The sequence below is a fragment of the Diabrotica undecimpunctata genome, chromosome 3, assembly GCF_040954645.1.
Source record: "Diabrotica undecimpunctata isolate CICGRU chromosome 3, icDiaUnde3, whole genome shotgun sequence".
Lineage (NCBI taxonomy): Eukaryota > Metazoa > Arthropoda > Insecta > Coleoptera > Chrysomelidae > Diabrotica > Diabrotica undecimpunctata.
In genome coordinates, this window is record NC_092805.1 from 151055653 (window position 1) to 151074756 (window position 19104).

A 19104-nucleotide genomic window follows, 5' to 3' on the forward strand; every position below is an offset into this window, starting at 1 on the left:
ATTCTGTCCAATGTATGTCCAAGCATACCTTCTAACATAATAATGGACGAATTAATAAAACTAGGTTTAAATCCTCTCTCAGACATATCATATCTACGGATAGGAGCAACCAATCCTGCCTTTAGTCATATTCTAAGCTTCCGAAGACAAATTTTCGTTTCACCTTTTCCAGACAACTTTGTACTACCTGAATCTTTTATTATCGAGTTGGAACAAACATCATACCGCATATTTATAGCCCAAAACGAAAATTGTTTCAAATGCAAATTAACTGGACACCAGGCAGCTAATTGTCCAAATATTTCACCTTCTAACCATCCTCACAATGATAGTGCAATGCAAACAGAAATAAGACAAAATTCATCAATAAATCATACTCAACAAGATAATCTACAAAATACTCCCGCAATCTCAAATACCACTCCCTCCACACTTACTACGTCTTCTCAAATCACATTACAAAGAGTAGCAATCCCAAATTTATCAATAAACCAAACCCAACAGTGCTCACTACAAAATACATCCATACATTTGACCACTTCTTCAGTTAACACTACAATCGCAACACCTACATCGTCTGAGTCATCCTCTAATACCCAAAAACATAAATCAACCTTACCCGAAACAAGTCAACACTTACCTCCAAATAAAAATACACATTTGAATTCTTACGAACCCCAAGTAACTTCGAACAAAGCAACCGGAAAAAGAACCCTAGAAGATGCAATCACGCCACCCTCCGAAGAAAACTTTGAAAAACCTAAGCTTCAATTAAAGAAAAAAACCAAAACTGATGACAAAAACTTAAGAAATGATATACCAAATCTCCAAACATTATTGGAACCAGTTAGAGAATATGTAGAAAGGGAAAAGCAATTGTTAAGCTTCGATCAAGTAGTGGATCAATTCGAAAATATACAAGAATCAAAAGAGATAATCAGCGTAACAAAATTGTACTCAGAAGACTCTTATGTACTTATAAAGTTTCTAACGGAATTACATTCATACTACATCGACAAAAGAATGAAAACCATAAGCACCAAATTAATACGAAAACTTGGCAAACACATAGGTTTACTCTCTACAGTGAAAACTTCATTATCGGAAGAAGATTCCGACTCATCGGTAAATAATTCCTCTAAAGAATAATAATATCACTGTTGACTTCATGTCTGTTCCATCACAAGTCTTAGGAAAAAACATGAATATTAAAAAACACAATAAGTTATCTTAAAGACTCAGAACTGTATCAATTATTGTAATTTTTTCTACCTTTACCTGTATTATATTTTTCAGGTCGCTAATAACCCTTGTGGTTGCAGCGTAAATAAATAAAAAAAAAAAAAAGAAAGAGGCACAACGAATGTATGTGGCAGGAATAAGAATGCTTGGATTAATAAGTGGAACTACAAAAAATGATAAAATTAAGAATAGCTAGAGAAAGTTTACTTCTATATAAAGTGTAGCCATGGACTTTACCTGAAGCTTTACTCAAAGCATTCAAAATGTAGTGCTATAGAACGCAGAAGTTCTGCACATAATGGATAAAGAGCGCGAACTAGTCATAACCATAATATCTCGCAAACTTGAATAACTGGGGTGTATTACTCGTAACGAACAACGATACAACCTACTTCGGACCATACTTTATGGTAAGGTCCACGAAAAAAAAAGAGGTTCAGGCACAAGACTAATATCATAATTGCATAACCTACGAAAATACACTACCGGACTTTTCAGGGTAGCAGTTAAAAAGTAAAAATAGACATGTTAGTGTCCAACACACGTAACGCATAGGCACTATAAGCAGAAGAATAAGAGGAAGTTTAGTGGCATTATTAAGTGATGCCTAAATCACCAACGATGTTAAATCATATTCAACGTCGAGATAGTAATCAGTCAATATAAAGAGTTACACGTTCCTGAAACTAGGAGGAAAATAAGACCAATGATGAATTGGTGGGAGCCGCTTATTCAGGACATCTGTGAAAAGAATTGGCATAGTTTTAAAAAATATGCCTTTATATTCAATATTAAAGATACCACGTAACAGTAAATCGTTATAATAAACGACTACATACCTCTATTACTTACAAATTTTACAAAATAAAAAAAAAATGCTGATCTGTACCGGCGACGTCTTGCTAAAACATTTCACGTGGTTTTTACTATTACAACAAAATATAAATCATAACACAAAATATATATATATATTACATATTTTGCAATACTCCACCTGCCAAAATGTATTAAAAATGTTACCTTAGTACAAATACACTGCAACAAATAGATACTATTAAAATGATCTTCATTCTATTTAATATGGTAATGTATCTGAAATGAGGTTAAGAGTACACTGATTAGACCTATGTTTACTATAAGTTCATTAAACATTTTCTACGAAATCTTGTGAAATCAATAATATTATATATAAATTTAGTTTAAACATATAGTTTATAAAAAATCGTTTTAATGATATTAATAATAAAAAGAATCAATGATCTAATCGAAAACTTTTTTCTCAACATTAATTTTTGTTCTTTAAGAAGGTATTACATACAAGACAGTCAAATGTCAGAAAGTACAAGTGAGAAGCCAACGATCCAATGAATTAACAATAAACAAAGAATAAAACAGGAAGAACGTTTAAGCCCATTGTTATTTATCATAATAATGGACAGACTTATAAAGAATCTCAAAGCTAAAAAAGAAAACCTAAATACAATATTTGGATACAGAAAATGACAACCAATAAAATTACAGAATTTTAAAGACATTGTACTGGAAGTAAACAATAAAAATAAAACGTAACGGCTGGTGAATTCGTGGACTGAAGAAATTCTAAAAATGAAAATATAGGTGAATATAAATAAAAAAACGATTATGGTTGAGCAAAAAAAAAAGACCAAAATAATAAGGAGATTAAATTCATTGCAACAATATATATATATATATATATATATATATATATATATATATATATATATATATATATATATATATATATATATATATATATATATATATCTATTCCAATTCAGATCTATTGTGGTCCTCGAGTCCTAGATAATATTCTATAGCCTGACTCTTTTTAAAATCTAATAGCTTCGAGACTGTACCTTCCATGGAGCTATTTGCCGGAGTAATTTTCTTCTAATAATACAAAGAACCGCATATTTAACAGACTGTCACACTGACATAGAATGTGCTCTACTGTTTCTTCTTCGTGGTAACAGAATCTGCACAGGTCATTATCCGATAATCCCATCAGCTTCAAGGGCCTATTCAGCTTACAGTGCTCTGTTAGAAGACCTGCTTTGGCTTTGACTGTTATCTTGTCTTTGCTTATTAGATCTGCCGTAATTTTTGGCGAATGTTCTGTAATGAACTGTTTCTCCTGTCTTTGCCCCGGTGAATTCCTCCACCATTCCAGAGATTTGTGAGCTGCCCACTTCCTTGTAGCCGTTCTTGTTACTGTCTTTGCAACGTCGCAGAAGGGTTCCCAGAAGTACCCAGACTACCGTAACCTTGCTACGGTCTCCTAGTTTATGTAGGGCACACACACAATCCCATACTAGCTTAGAATTGACCTCTACAGAATTAATTGCCTTAAGCGCTGTCTCACTATCTGTGGAGATGACAACTGATGGGAACGTTCTTTCCTACCTTTCTATTTCTTCCACGCAGTAATGGATTGCCGTTATTTCTGCCTGGAAAACTGTTACATACTTGGATAGACTTACCGGGAAATGTATCTCTTGATTTGTCTCTACTATGCCGGCTCCGCACCCTCCGATGTTTTTGAGCCCTTCGTGTACCAGGTAGCAGCAGCTTGTATGGGTACACCTTCATTCTAGTCTTCCCTGCCTGGTATCTTAATTGTGAACTTATTCATAAAGCTATATCTCGTAGGTATCGATAGGTTGCCCCATCACAATATCGGCTTTTAGTTCCCCGATTAGCTTTCTGTTGTCAGCACAATGCATCTTGCTTATATGTCGCTGAATATGAATTAATCTGAGCATCACTGATCTGGTTTCGCCCTATATAAAGATATAAAGTGGTGGTAGATTCAGCAGGACCTCCAACGCTGTTATAGTAATTGTTGATAAAAAAAATAAGTCTACACGATAATACTATACAATTAATACAAAAATACTAGGACACAAAGCTGTAAAAATGGAAGTCAAGAGAAAAATTCATAATACGGTAATAGTGCCAATAAAAACATACGTAAGCGAAAACTGGACAATTCATAAATCAAAAAACGTGAATATAAAATCAACGAAATTGAAATAAAACACTTCAGAAAAATTTGCAAACCCAAAATGCAGGAAAAGAAATGAACTTATTCTACAAAATAACAAAGCAGAACTATTACTAAGTAGTACCCAATCAAGAAAGAAAAAAGATGAAAAAATCTTATACAGATATTTAAAGGTTTTAATTCGCTACCCCTTCTCTTTTCCAATGATGTATCATACGTTACGATTCGACGATCTATTCTACAACCACCACAAAACACTAAAAAATAGTTATTTATTGTACAAGGCGATAAAATTGTACTTTATCTTCGAGAGCATTTTTTAGCGTCGAGACGTCAGTCGAGACTCTAATTATGCTCGAGAAGATAGTGCGATTTTATCGTCGTGTGTAATACAAAATTTTTTTCTATAGCAAGACTAGAAATTCAGGTGAAAAATACAATTTCAAAGAAAATTGTAATTTTTAGCACAAAAATCGCAATTGTGTTGCTCCGTTGCTAGGGATATGAATTACTCTGTCAATAAATGTTACGTTTTGGTTTTTGCGGAGAATATTGTTGCGTTTTGTGTACAAAGTGAATAAATACGAAATGGACGAAATATCATCTGTTGCAGAATCTTACATTTAAGAGTCAATAAGCAATAAGATCACTGTATCTAAGTGTATACTTGTCGGACCAGAAAATCAATCCAGTACGTCAAATCAAGTGTTTAAGCAAACGAGTACAAGTTGTGATGCTCCAAAAATAGATATTTCTAATAATGTTAATTGTAAAATTTCAGTTGTTTTTAATCCTTAATGTGTTTGAATTTGTAAATTTTATTGAATAAAAAAAGTTAAAACATTTGATCTACTCTTGCTGTTAAAGTGTCACTTTATCTACCCTTGCGCTTAAAGCATGTTAAAGTGATACTTTATCTACTCAAAACAGTTGTTATAGCAACACTTTAACATTATCTATGGAAAAAACTATTTAAATTATCAATACTTTTTATCGCAAAATAGTGTCAGCTATTCTTTCCGTACAGTTGTTTGTGAGCAAACATGTTAGGTTAGGTTAATAATATAAATAACAATAAAGTACATGTGAACAAATACCTAAATGGGATAAAAAAGACCAAAGAAAGTCTATTTATTGTCAAAAAAAATACTAAAATAAATAAAAAGGAGTTTTACGATTCAAAACTGCTGATGGAGAATATACGCGTTCTATCACCAAAGTTATCATTTTACCTATGGGCGATAAAGTTGGTTGTTAGACAATATAGACTGTTCTTGTATATTCCGTTTCACTCGATATAGATTTTCAACCATGCCGATATTGCAATTCTTAGAAGGAATAAAGGAAGATATTTAACGGTACTTCTTGGGGTATGAGCCGGCCGCTACCTGCCTATATAATTTGGATATTACCAGAGTTAGTTAAGAAAAAGCCAACACAAAAGTCGGTCGCAAAAACACGTAAGCTAAAATCGCTAGCTTGCAAAATATTCGGTTCGCTTATTAATATATTATATTTGTAACTAAGTAGTTCGTATCGCATTATTCTTTATAAATATTATTAAGCCAATCATTCATAGTAATCAATGTTTCCTAAAACCGCAGTTATAATTTTTAAACACTTCATTTATTCAAACCATCAGTGATACCAGTAGTTCTCTATTAACATAGAAACGACATTCCTCTAAGCAATTCTACTTTTAATTATAAATAATAGTGAAATTAGCCTCAGTGAAAAGTGTAGGGAAATATCCCATAATACAGTGTTTCCGGACAGCTATCAGAAATTGCTATTTAATCATAGCATTAAATATAAGTTAGTGTTTAATCTGTTTTTTATTCCAGTACTTGGCTGGTGGTTCTTCGATTCATTTAGATAAGTTATTGTTTAACCATATATTCACCCCAAACATTCTTTTATTTTTTAAATCAATTTTTTATTTTTATTTTTTTATGATGTGGCAATAAAAAATACAAACAGCCCTTAATTTTCACCCCTCTATTACAAACCCCTATTTTTTAATAGCCATATTAGTGTCACAAAGTTGCCATACTTATCCGAAATGAGTTGAGCGAGTTTTATGAAATTTTATATGTGTATTTCTTAGGTCTAAGAATAGGCCGTATTTTTCATACCACTAATGGGTAAGTAAGGTTAACCCGAAATACTCTTATTTTAAAAAAAAATATTTTTCATTTTTATGATGTGATATTAAAAAATGCACACAGTCCTTAATTTTCACCCTTCTATCACTTACTCCTATCTTTTAATAGCCATATTAGTGTCACAGAGTTAGTTGCCATATTCTTTCAAAACGGCTTGACCGATTTTTATGAAATTTTATATGTATATTCATTTGAATATACCACTCTGAATTTTTTTTAGGAAAGTTGTTTTCCTTTAAATCAGTAAACACAGGTATAAATCAGCATGAAGTAGTCAACTATACTACAAAGTTTTTGAAATAATTGGAATTACCTGGACTCCTACCTAACAATTCACAATTAAAAGTAGGATCAGGTGTCATTGTGCTGCGTAACATTGATAAGCCTCGACTGTGCAGTGGAACGAGACTGACTGTAAAAAGGTTAATGAATAATATCATGAAGGCAACGATCATTCAGGAAAAAACACAAAGGAAAAGATGTCTTTATCCCACGCATATCGATGATTCCATCGAACGTACCATCTAATTTTAAACATTTACAATTTTTCGTGCTTTTAAACAAATCACAAAGCCAACTGTTGGAAGTTTCGACGATAGACAATTATTCACGTGTCTGAAAACCATCACCGTTGTATATTTATGTAACGCAAAAAAAATAAAAATATTTTTATCAGAAATCATTAAATTATGTTTAAGTGTGTTTTTTATTTTCTGTTAATTTTTTAGACAAATAAAATTAAAAAAGTTACCGGTCTTTAGCCTCAAATTATTAACAATTTTATTCCAAATCGATTTTTTTATTTAAAATATATTGTTTAAATAGTCAGCCTACATTTGAGCAAAAGAAGGCTTTCATATATCTTTACATTTTCTTTAAAAAAATCAAAAGCAAAAAATGTTTAATTCAACAATGTAGTCGTAAAATGTCTGTAAACTTTGTGTAAATCGGAACACAGTTTATTAAAATTCACACTAATTCCCATATATCGTAATAAATCCCAAGGTCACCTTAAACCAATTGCTCTTATACCATAATGGTCCATTAAACAAATGAATTGCTAAGAAATTACTTCGATCGATGTATCTTTGCTCTCGTAGGAAACTGCTGCCATAATTTTCTTCTAATGCACTGTCTGAGTTCGAACTCGTATTTTTTGACCCCATAAAGAGGAAGTTGAGGTCAACAGTGTTTTTAAAGCACAACAACTGGGGTAAGATTTCGGAGCTTTAACTTATGACCATTAAAATTGTCAAAACGAGAGTATAACGTAACGTATTTTTAAAAAACATATTTATTGTTTCATTATTATTACTATTTAATAGATGTTATAGGTATTTGAAGATTTAAATATAGTAACTTTTTTTAATTAAAAGTATTGCAATTCAATTTGTGTAGTTCAGTTTTGACGATAGGTTTAAATATCACAATATTTACACAATAATGTGATATAGGTATTGGACTTTGTGATACCAGTTGCAAAGCTTTCGGCAATGCATGTTGTCGCGTTCGAAACCTAACAAGCTAAATGTCCTGGTTTTCGTCATGAAAATTACTTTTCAAAAACCGAGTTCCTATGCTGTTTTGTTTTACTTACTAAGTACTAATTGAAAGCTGTGAAGAAGATGCAGATTATATGCTTAGAAAGCTCAAAGATGAGTATGAATATGTCTAAAACAGAATATATGCGAATAGGCAGTGAAGACGAAGACCCGGATTTGGAAATTAGACAAATAAAAACGTGCTACGAATACAAATATTTGGGAAGTATTATCTGCAGTAAAGGAACAACGGAACGAGATATAGACTATAGAGTGCAACAAGGCAGGAAGAGTGTTCAAATTCTGAATTCGATACTTTGGTCCAACAAAGCTTCTATGAGAACTAAAATCACTATCTACAAAGTAATTGTAGAGCCCATTCTTACATATGGAGCAGAATGTTGGCAAATGACAGTAAAAGGAAAGAAAAAAGTTGACACGGTTGAAATGGACTACCTGAGAAGAGCTTGCCGTATATCAAGAGTAGAACGTATACCTAGTTCTGAAATTAGAAGAAAAACAGATAGAGTACATACAACTTCTGAAAGAATAGAAACTAGACAGTTAATATGGTATGGACACGTACAGAGGATGGACGACAACAGATGGCCAAAAAGAGCTATGGAATACAATCCAAGTAATAGAAGGAAACGAGAAAGACCAGCCAAGTCTTGGAGACACGGTGTTATGGGAACCATGAAAGACAGAGCCATTGATGAAGACACCTGGAGAGATAGAAAAAGATGGCGATCGAAATGCGGGAAGCGGCAGAAGCTGTAGGATCCCCGCTTATATATATATATATATATATATATATATATATATATATATATATATATATATATATATATATATATATATATATATATATATATATATATATATATATTGTTATGCTATTTAAACTGTATTATATTGCTTATGTAGAAAAAATCCTGTCCTTATGAAAAAATATTTATTAAATGATCTAATCTCCAATTAATCACAATAAATCAGCATTAATTAATTACAATCTCAGGCTATTTAACTTGTACTATTTACCTTTGATCGTGGATTCAAAATATTTTCCAATTGGCTTCCTAATTGGGATAGGTAATATGACCTGAATAATATACATAGAATTTCAACTGAACTATATGTGAGATGTCCTTTATTTTAATGAAATTTTATATAACAATCAATCCTGTAATATTTGCAATATACTAACTTTAAATATATGAGAAGTTGTTTTCTATCATGGACCCAAATGTTATTTTACATTGATTTTTAATATGTGTTATAACTAAGCTCTTTTTATAATTTTTTTTTTTTAAATGATCGCAAAATTAACTGTCTCTATTATTTATTCAATTTATTTAATTAATAAATGAAAACCACACTCCTGCTCTAATGAAAATTGACTGACCTTTCTTTCTCTGCCGTTGCAATTCTATGGCCACGCCACAAAAAAAATCCTTTCTCTGCTTCTGCTCCTATTGTGGTCCAGATGACGTACACCTTTCTCCTATTTGTCCTTGTATCTGCAACCCAACACTCGTGTTAGTCTATGCAGCCTCCTTTTGAGCCAATCTCCGCGCCTGTTTATAACTCCAAATGTTTCCGGCTTCGTCTGATATTAATATTCCTATACCCTTTGGATTTTCTATCTCTCTGTACCCCGTTCCTCACACTGGTCAGCTTTTACACAGCAAATAAACACACCCGGTAAATTACGTCTTCGGGACTTCAAACAAACACAAATCACAAAGCTCCTTCCTTCTTGGACGACGAAAACTGATTAACTAACCTTTTTCCTCTCTCCTATCTCATAGCCAAAACCACCACCTCCTTGCATTCAAAAATTGACCAATAAAAATCATTCACCTCTGTGACGTATATCGTTACCAACCAACTCTCTCTATAAAACGTCATTCGGGTAATTCCAGAAAACAACATTCTTTAATTATTCTAACTAAATCTATCTGCTTTACAAATATTTCTTACTAATAGCTACAAACGATACCTGTTTCTCAATTCAATGTCTTCTGTTAATAAACTTTTACCGATATAATCTTTCGGGGAGAAAAACCACCGCAAATCCCGGTCTATTGTTTAAACACTTTCTATATACACTTTTATTCCGGGTAAATCCATTCCACAATAACCGACTTATTTAAATTTCTTATCGATAATATTTGAAAGTCTTGTCTCTGAGGCCTAATGAACAATTCTTCGAACAACTTAAAATACATATTTTGTCTTATACAGGATGTTTGAAAATTTATATGCCCGTGTCTTTATGAAATATCAATAATTTTAATTTTTATTTAAGTAATAAAATTTGTATATCGGTTTTTTATTGCTTATGGACATTCAAAAGTACAACAAAATATATATATATATATATATATATATATATATATATATAAATATATATATATATATATATATATATATATATATATATAAAATTTTTAATCTTTAATTTTTATTTGGTAAGTTAACAAAAATTGTTTTTTCTTTCTAGTTCAACCTTGTAAGATAGTTTGTTTTTTTTAGCTCTTGATAATAATTGTAAACACAATTGAAAGCTTCAACCCATCCAAAACAGTTATATATTTTTTCCAAACGAGTCACAAGTACTTCTTTTTTCCTATTCTTATATATATATACATAAATATATATATATATATATATATATATATATATATATATATATATATATATATATATATATATATATATATATATATATATATATATATATATATATATATAAATAAACCCAGGATAAAAAATTATCCTTGTTTTATAGTTATAGTTATTAAAGTTAGACTAATAAATTACCCAGGTTTTTGTATACAATTTTATTTCTATGTAATTAGTATGCATTGTTTTATACATTTGATGTAAATATATTTTATAAAACTAGCATGTGTTATTTTTTTATTTGATATCTAACAGTATACCTGTTTTCTTGGTGTATACACATACTGAAAATTCACTACATTACAAACACCTATTCGATCGTATCTGCTCGATTGCTTAATAGAAATCTCTTCCTTCGTTACAGGTCCAAGAGTCAATCAAAACCGGCTGTTGGAATTCCGTGCCACAATTCAGGAATCCAATCAAGTAGGTCAGGAATTCCAGGTGAGGACAGCGACGCTGTGGCTGAAGGCGGATTTCCAGACGCCACCGCAACGTTATCACGGTGCTGCGTCCATAGTCAAATGTCGGACCACCGACGTATTCGTCTTCAAAGTCATATCGACAACGTTGCCGGAGTCTGTTACACTTAGTTCAAGGGTAAGGACGATTTATATTTGTTGAGAAACTATTTTTGTAATATTTTCTTAATTGTTTAGTTAAAGGTTTGAAGAAACATGCAAAAGTATAAAGATTAAAAATCAACTTTTTTAATTTGCTGTTCCAGCAGTATTCTTTCAAAGTCGGTAAAGTATAGTACGGCTTGTTTTTCTATGTGTGGCAAATCCATTCTAAGTACAATAATTATAACAGGAAGATGGATCTGTAAAACAAACTTAAGGAAAATTCTTACTTAAATCTCGAAAGTATACAAAGAACTAATAAAATTAGTTAAATTAAAAAAAGGAATATATTTTTTTAAATTGTTGTTTTCCTTTTTAAACAGCATTTTTCCATTCAATAAAGCTCCTAGCAACCAATTTTGTTTAATATTACCACCTTGATTTTAAAATTGTAAATCATGGGTTATTTAGCCTCATTTGATATTGCTAAAGCTTGGAGAGTGATCATTGAAAATTGTCAATCTGATTCTGATGTTTCACGTCATGTTGAACATGTTTCATAAATCAAAATCGGCGATCTATCGTAATTTTACATATTGGAGAGAAACTTAAAAAAACTGGTTTGAAGTCAGAAAAATTAGACAAAGTCCCAAAACTGCGTTTACCCGAATATTGGGAGTTAGAGTATCTTCTTCTTCAAGTGCCATCTCCGCGGCGGAGGTCGGCAATCATCATAGCTATTCGGACTTTTGAGACGGCTGCTCTGAAAAGTTCATTTGATGTACATCCGTATCACTCTCTCAGGTTGCGCAGCCATGACATTCAACGCCTCCCTATGCTTCTCTTTTCTTGGATATTTACCTGCATAATCAGTTGGAGCAAGGTGTATTTCTCTCCACGAGCAATATGTCCGAGATATTCCAATTTTCTTGTTTTAATTATATTTAAAATTTCTATTTCTTTATTCATCCTTCTCAGAACCTCTCTGTTTGTGACGCGTTCTGTCCACGATATTTTCAGAATTCTTCTATACACCTACAGCTCGAATGATTCCAGTTTTTCCATTGATGTCGCATTTAAGGTCCAAGATTCCATTCCATAAAATAAAGTCAAAAGAACATAGCACCTCGCCAACCTAACTCTTAGTTCCAATTTTAAATCCCTTGTACATAGCACTCTTCTCATTTTGTTGAAATTTGCTCTAGCCTTTTCTATTCTATTCTGTTGTTCATTGTTATATCATTGTTCCCAGATATGCATATTTGTCCACTTGTTCGACGTTGGTTCCGTTTATTAGAAGATTCTCGTTATTTCTTTGAGTTTTCGATATTCTCATAAATTTTATCTTCTTGACATTCATTGTTAGACCATACTCTTTTCCATACTCGGCTATTCTGGTCACCAGTCTCTGAAGATCTTCAATATTTTCGGTCAAGATCACAGTGTCGTCCGCATATCTAATGTTGTTAATGGGAACTCCATTTACCTTTATTCCAGCTGTTTCACCCTCAAGATCGTTTTTCAGGATCTCTTCGGAGTAGGCATTAAAAAGAATGGGCGACAATACGCATCCCTGTCTCACTCCACATCTTATTTCAATTTCTTCTGACAGCTGTTCGTTAACACGTACTTTTGCTCGTTGTTTATAGTATAAATTTGATATGATCCTGAGGTCTTTGTAGTCAATCTTCTTTGATTTCAGGGCATTCATTAATTGTTTATGTCGTACTTTATCGAATGCTTTATTATAGTCAATAAAACATACGTATATATCTTGATTAACATCCAGGCATCTTTGTATTAGTATATTAAGTGAAAAAAGAGCTTCACGCGTTCCTAGGCCTTTGGGAAAACCAAATTGTGTATCATTAACGTCTATGTCCAGTTTGTGATATATTCGGTTATGGATGACTTTTAATAGCAACTTTAGCACATGAGACATCAAGCTAATGGTGCGGTAATCGCTGCATTCTCTTTCTAGGGGAGACAAATAAAAATCGACGTTAACCACTCTTTGGGTAATACGCCTGAACTATAAATTTGGTTCAAGAGTGTCACTAAAACATCAATGTGCTTCTCATCTAGAATTTTTAGGATTTCTATAGAAATTATGTCAGGTCCAGGGCTTTTCCCACTCTTCATTGTTTTTAATGCGTGTAATATTTTTTCTTTTGTAATATATGGACCCTGATATACTCTAACTAAACCTAAGGTTTAGTTAGAGTATATCACGAAACGAACTGCAGTCACTTTATCTTTAAGTTTTTTTTTTGTTTCAGCAATTTGATCGCCTCACATCAGATCCAATCTCTGTAACACTAGAAGAATCGCGAAGCGGTTGGCAAAAAATAGACCTTACAGAGATCGTCCGACAATGGCTAGCGGAGTCGAACGATGAAAAGCTGCGACTCTTTGTTGATTGCAGCTGTTGTGCTAATTGGCACATCCATCTTTTTAACAACATCAACGAAAGAAGCCTTAAAGCCAACACCAATAGGCCGTTCCTAGTAATACATACAGATCCCAGTACAGCGAAGCGAGTCCGACGGAGAGCAATTGATTGTTCAGAAGATTCTGGGAATCAATGTTGCAAGCAAAGATTTTATGTTAGTTTTAAGGCGCTGGGATGGGATGACTGGGTGATAGCACCACAAGGGTAAGTTGAATTACTCTTTATCTTTTAAGATACAGCATTAACATTTATTTATTAAGGTAAACCTGTGCATTATATAAGTAAGGTATCTCAAGTCTTTATCCCAAGGAACTTCTTTCTTTGTTTATTTGTACAATTAACTATCTCGTTCTCTTTTTTATTTATAAGCAAGTGTAAGGAATCAACAAAAGCATCTACACTATTACTTTATAATACACACATATATATATATATATATATATATATATATATATATATATATATATATATATATATATATATTATATATATATATATATATATATATATTATATATATATATATATATATATATATATATATATATGTGTATGTATATATAGTTATCTATATTATAAGCACAATCAGAAACGTAAAAACTAGTTACTGTCCTTTTTTCTTCGAGATCATTTTGTACTTGTAGACTATTTTCTTCACTTACTTTTAAAATATTATCTTCAATTTGTCTAGGACAGGAGAGATTTTTGTTTTGGTTCAGAGCAGTGGCTATACCGTTCTGACGAGACCTAAAGAGGTTGAAATACGTATAAGCGGTTGTCGCTGCCCTGTATCAAAACAAAAATCTAATACCGTCATTATGTTTTATTACTTACTTCGTTTGGAGTATCAGAAACTTAATTCACTACGAATTTTGACAAGGATGAACGGCATGTGGAATGCAATTTTAGATTCCCTTGCCGAGTAATTTATCCAGCTGTTTGTTTCGCAAGTTTTAGGAAAAATAGTGGTAAAAATTTGAATTCGGTTTCGCTAGGTAGAAATCGTTTGATTTCTCTTTTTATCTTTAATTTCTTTACTAGCAACTTCGAAAGATTTTCCCAAACGTACGGCAACATCTGTCAATCCTGAGTCTGATAATGTTTTTATTTAAAGACGTATTCTAGACTGTGTTTACGAGATTATATTATTATAGCGCCATCAAAAAATATTATGATGGGGACGGAAAATTATCTTAATTTCGATGAGTCTAATGATGATGAATCTATATACGAAGACGGTAGTTATAACTCAGAGTCTGAATTAGATTTGTCAGACACTGAAGAAAGCACAGAACAATGTCCAACAGTGTTCGCTAGTAGGTAGCTACTTCTATATAGAATTTTTCATATAAAAATGATTGCATGTCATTCAAGATTTACAACGTCAGAACCCCACAGCGTTGCCAAAACATTAGAATAGTTAGTAGGTGAGGAATTTTTAAAATGTCAACTATTTGTCAAACTGTTATATTAACAGTAAATACACTTACAATTAAGACTACTGCAACACACTAAAATACATAAGAAAGCATTTTAATACAAAATTATATATTCTAAATTTTAAAGTTACCTCTTCTAAAGCATTAATAGTAAAAACGTCAAAACGTCCCGCCATTATTTCTTGTTCACTTATATGAAAGCTTATCAGCTTTCTACAGACTATTTAGTTGTTTTGGCATAGCACGATCACAATACACAACAATAATTAGTTTTTAAAGCTATTAATCTAAATTTAATATGTATTTATAAATACAATTTATTAATATATAATATATTATGATCAAATTATGTAAGAAATCAAAACATAAACAAAATTCTTAAACTATTAAAAAGCGGCAACACTTTAAACAATTTTGCCACACGCTGAACTGTCATTAAAATTTGAAGTTTCGTATTACTAGCTGTGTTAGGAAAATTTGAACTCTAAGGGTGACGTTCTGGAAATTTTAAATATAAGTGACGTCACTTTATATAAATTGTGACGTGCAACGTTTTTACTTAGAAAAATGATATATAACGAAACATGAAGTCGGGCGACTTTTCATCGATAGCGATTTAAGTTAACTGCAAATCTAAGCTTACTGGAAGCTTTAGAAGGATATTATGAACAGCTTTATTTATACAATACATCAGCAGTTTATCCATGCAAAACTCTATCGTTTGCACTGTTTAGACGTAGTTAGTAGTAGTAGAATAAAGACGTAACGTAAAGAGTTTTATGATTTATAATTAAAAACAATTTTGGGCTTCTCAGAGCCAAACTGTTCTTTTAGTGTATCAAAATATCATCCGTGTACCGGAGGATTAAAGGTATTTCAGATGATCTTATTTTCTTTAAATTTATCTTTATATTTAAATTTATATTTAAAGAAAGTACATAATTGTAAGAAGTAAGGTTATTTTTAATCCTGCCATAAATATTAATACAAGTGTAAATGCAACTTGTACGGCTGACAAACTGAACGCAGCTAAAAGTAATGTTAACATTACTGACTATTGATATGTATACTATAAACATGCCAAAAGTCCAGTTTGAGGACTTAGGTCCATTACGATAGAGTTGACATACAAAGATAACCGTATTGCTGTCATTCCTCTTCATAAGTGTAGAATAGGAATGGTTCGTATTTTTGAGTTACTGAAACCGTTAAATATTACGCGTGTTATTTTGTGCCATTCTTGCCCGGGTTTTTTGTTTTTTGGTTGAATTTTGCCTGGATTTTATTAGTTTTTAAAAAAAAATTTGTTGGCTTAAGACTTTTTTTATATTTTTTTGTGAATTTTTTTTTGTAGGATGTCTATGTGAAGGTTCCATTGGTGTTCTTTTGATCCTATCCCCTTGAAACCCACACAGTGCGGCGCTCTGTAGTGTTTATGGAATTATTAGAGCTACGAAATATCCTCTGTTGGTTTGTTTGTTTTTCTCTCTGATGATTTTGTTTGTTTCCTTGTTTGATTTTCTTTCCCGTGTTTATTTCGTTTTCTCTCACTACTTTTTATTTTGTTTGACTTTGCTTTTATTTGGTTCCTTTATTTATTCGCTATTTGTTGTTTAGACCTTTTATGTTTTCAACGATGGAAAGCGTCATATCTCATGATCTCTTGCAGTATGAGACTACGGTGCTTTTTCAATTCTGCGAATTTTGTCCCGACTCTATCCTTCATTATTTCAGTCACCCTGACCTGTTGTAGTTCCCTGAATATGAAGCGTTCTGCTACATATCTTGGGATGTTGACAGCTTCTCTTAAGCAGTTGTTGTAAACTGCTTGAATCCTCTTCTTTATAGTGTTACAAGAGTATCCCCAAAATTTTAACTACTACAATATTTTACCAGAAAGTAATAAACAGCTAAGCTGTAATAGTTTCGATAAAGTTATAAAAAAATATTTTCTAAAACAATGTTTTTACTGCTCAGAAGAATATAATACTCATTGCAGAACATCCACTGAACTGCTTACCGTAACTTTGCCATAATAATAATTAACTTTCTGTCTAAAATGTGTTCTTGTTTGTATATATTTAAGTTACGTTTTACCTATATTCCTTTTTTTAATTACTATGCATTTTTTTGACTTGCTACAAACAATATTTATATTTGTTATGTGGTTAAATAAATACTCTACTCTACTACTCTACGCATGCGGGAGATGCATATGTAAGTATCGAAAGAATGATACTGTTTATTAATCTCATTTTGTTTTTTCTCCCTAGTTTGCTTTTTCTACCTATAAGTCCTCCAATGGATGCTTTAGCCATGTTGGCTTTTTGGTACTGTGGCGTCTACGTGCTTTTTGAATGTGAGTTTTTTATCCATGATGACTCCCAGGTATTTTGACTCTCTCTTGTACTCAATGAGATTTTTGTGTACAGTAAGTTATTCCTCGTGTTGCTGATGTTTTTTTAAGCATCGCTTGCACTATTTATGGCGATTTCTACTGGTACTCCATTCCTCGATTTCGTCCAACGCAATTTGCAGATTGTTAACTGCTATGTCTACATTTTGCTGCTTGGCCGCTATTGAAGTGTCGGCATAAAGGCTTAATAGTGTTCCTGGTGTTCTTGGAGCGTCTGCGGTAAACATTGACTACAGCAGGGGTGACAGGAATGCTCACTGTGGCACTACAGCCTCCGAGGTTCCGAGTTCGAATAGTAGCAGGTTGCTCAAGTAGGAAGAGATTAGTCTCGTCAGTATTTTATTGTCTCGTTATTATCGTATTGTACTGTACTGTTAATTTTTTGGGTACGGGAGAAATTACTGACCATAAAAGATCCGGCTGGCCTTGAATGGTTCGTGCTCCACAGGTTAGGCTCCTCAAAAATAGAAAAAAAAATGAAAACGCCCGTTGTCGTTTTACGGTAAAACGCGTTACAAAAAAAATCCTTTTTACAGATAAAAAGATTTTAGTCGGAGGAAAACTTTCAATAAGTAAAACGATATAGTTTAGGCACGATCATCCAAGGAAGTCCACAAACTGGTGCCAAGAATCAAATAAGAACATTTTCCTGCCCCAGTGATGGTTTGTTTGGGGGAGTGTCCTATGACGACGTTATTTCTTTACATTTTTGTGAAAAGGGCGTTAAACCAGCGGCGAGAAATTATTAGCGGAAATTTTAGCAAAATGTAGCGGTGCTTCTAAACCACACAAGTTTTAAAATAGACCCTAGATATACCAACAAGGCTCTGCACATGCGCATAAGGTTAAAACAACTCAAGAGTGGCTTGAAACTCATATACCCGAATTTATTAGTAGTGAACATTTGCCGTTAGCCAGCTCAGACCTTAATCTACTTTACTACTAATTGTGGTTATTTTAAGATATTGTGGTCTGTACAAGACCTCATCATAATCAAGAGTCATTGAAACACGCTCTGGTAGAAGTTGTGGCCTATGAATGTCGTCCTTACAGTGATCGATGAATGGCCTAATAGACTTCGGCTCTATATTATAGCAAATAGCGGCCATTTTGAATAATTTTTTTGTAGTTCATTATATTAGTAATAAATTGTGCAAAAGTTTGTCAAATCAACTCAGTAGTTAAAAATTATTTTAGTTCTATTAATACCTTCTATCAATATTTATGACAAGACAATACTTATTCTATTTTAAGAAAAGCTCGGGATAAACAATTTCAAAGACGTGACCCTTGAGTGTGTGTTATCCTCGCAGCTTATTATTGATTAGCACTTAATTTCTAACTAAAGACAAGCTGTGGCGACATGACACACCCATCGATCACGGAGCTTGAAATTGGATAAAGTATATGTATTTTGAATACCTTGTGTGAAGCTGAATAACTTTCCAAGACGACGAAGGCTAATTTCAACTTCTTCTCCAATTTCGATTGTCTTCAATTTATCTTTATTTATGTGCTTTTATTGATGCATTGTTTATTGTCACCTTATCTACCCAAATATTCGTATATTAAAC

General features: G+C 32.3%; 2 protein-coding genes across 3 annotated transcripts in view; one reads left to right on the forward strand and one right to left on the reverse strand.

The window, feature by feature from the left end:
• Actbeta (inhibin subunit beta) overlaps window positions 1-19104 on the forward strand; it is a 221951-nt gene that overhangs the window by 202453 nt on the left and 394 nt on the right. The window contains exons 2-3 of the mRNA XM_072524795.1: window positions 11026-11261; window positions 13504-13880. Of these exons, the coding sequence (XP_072380896.1) occupies window positions 11026-11261; window positions 13504-13880 (613 nt within the window). The remainder of the gene's footprint in view (window positions 1-11025; window positions 11262-13503; window positions 13881-19104) is intronic.
• LOC140437569 (myrosinase 1-like) overlaps window positions 1-19104 on the reverse strand; it is a 370048-nt gene that overhangs the window by 46723 nt on the left and 304221 nt on the right. Inside the window, exon 2 of one of the 2 annotated variants that reach the window (XM_072527171.1) lies at window positions 2263-2323. In XM_072527171.1, coding sequence (XP_072383272.1) covers window positions 2263-2312 — 50 coding nt within the window. In that variant the 5' untranslated portion in view covers window positions 2313-2323. Of the gene's footprint in view, window positions 1-2262; window positions 2417-19104 lie in introns of those variants that run through there. The other variant, XM_072527170.1, reaches the window with a different exon arrangement.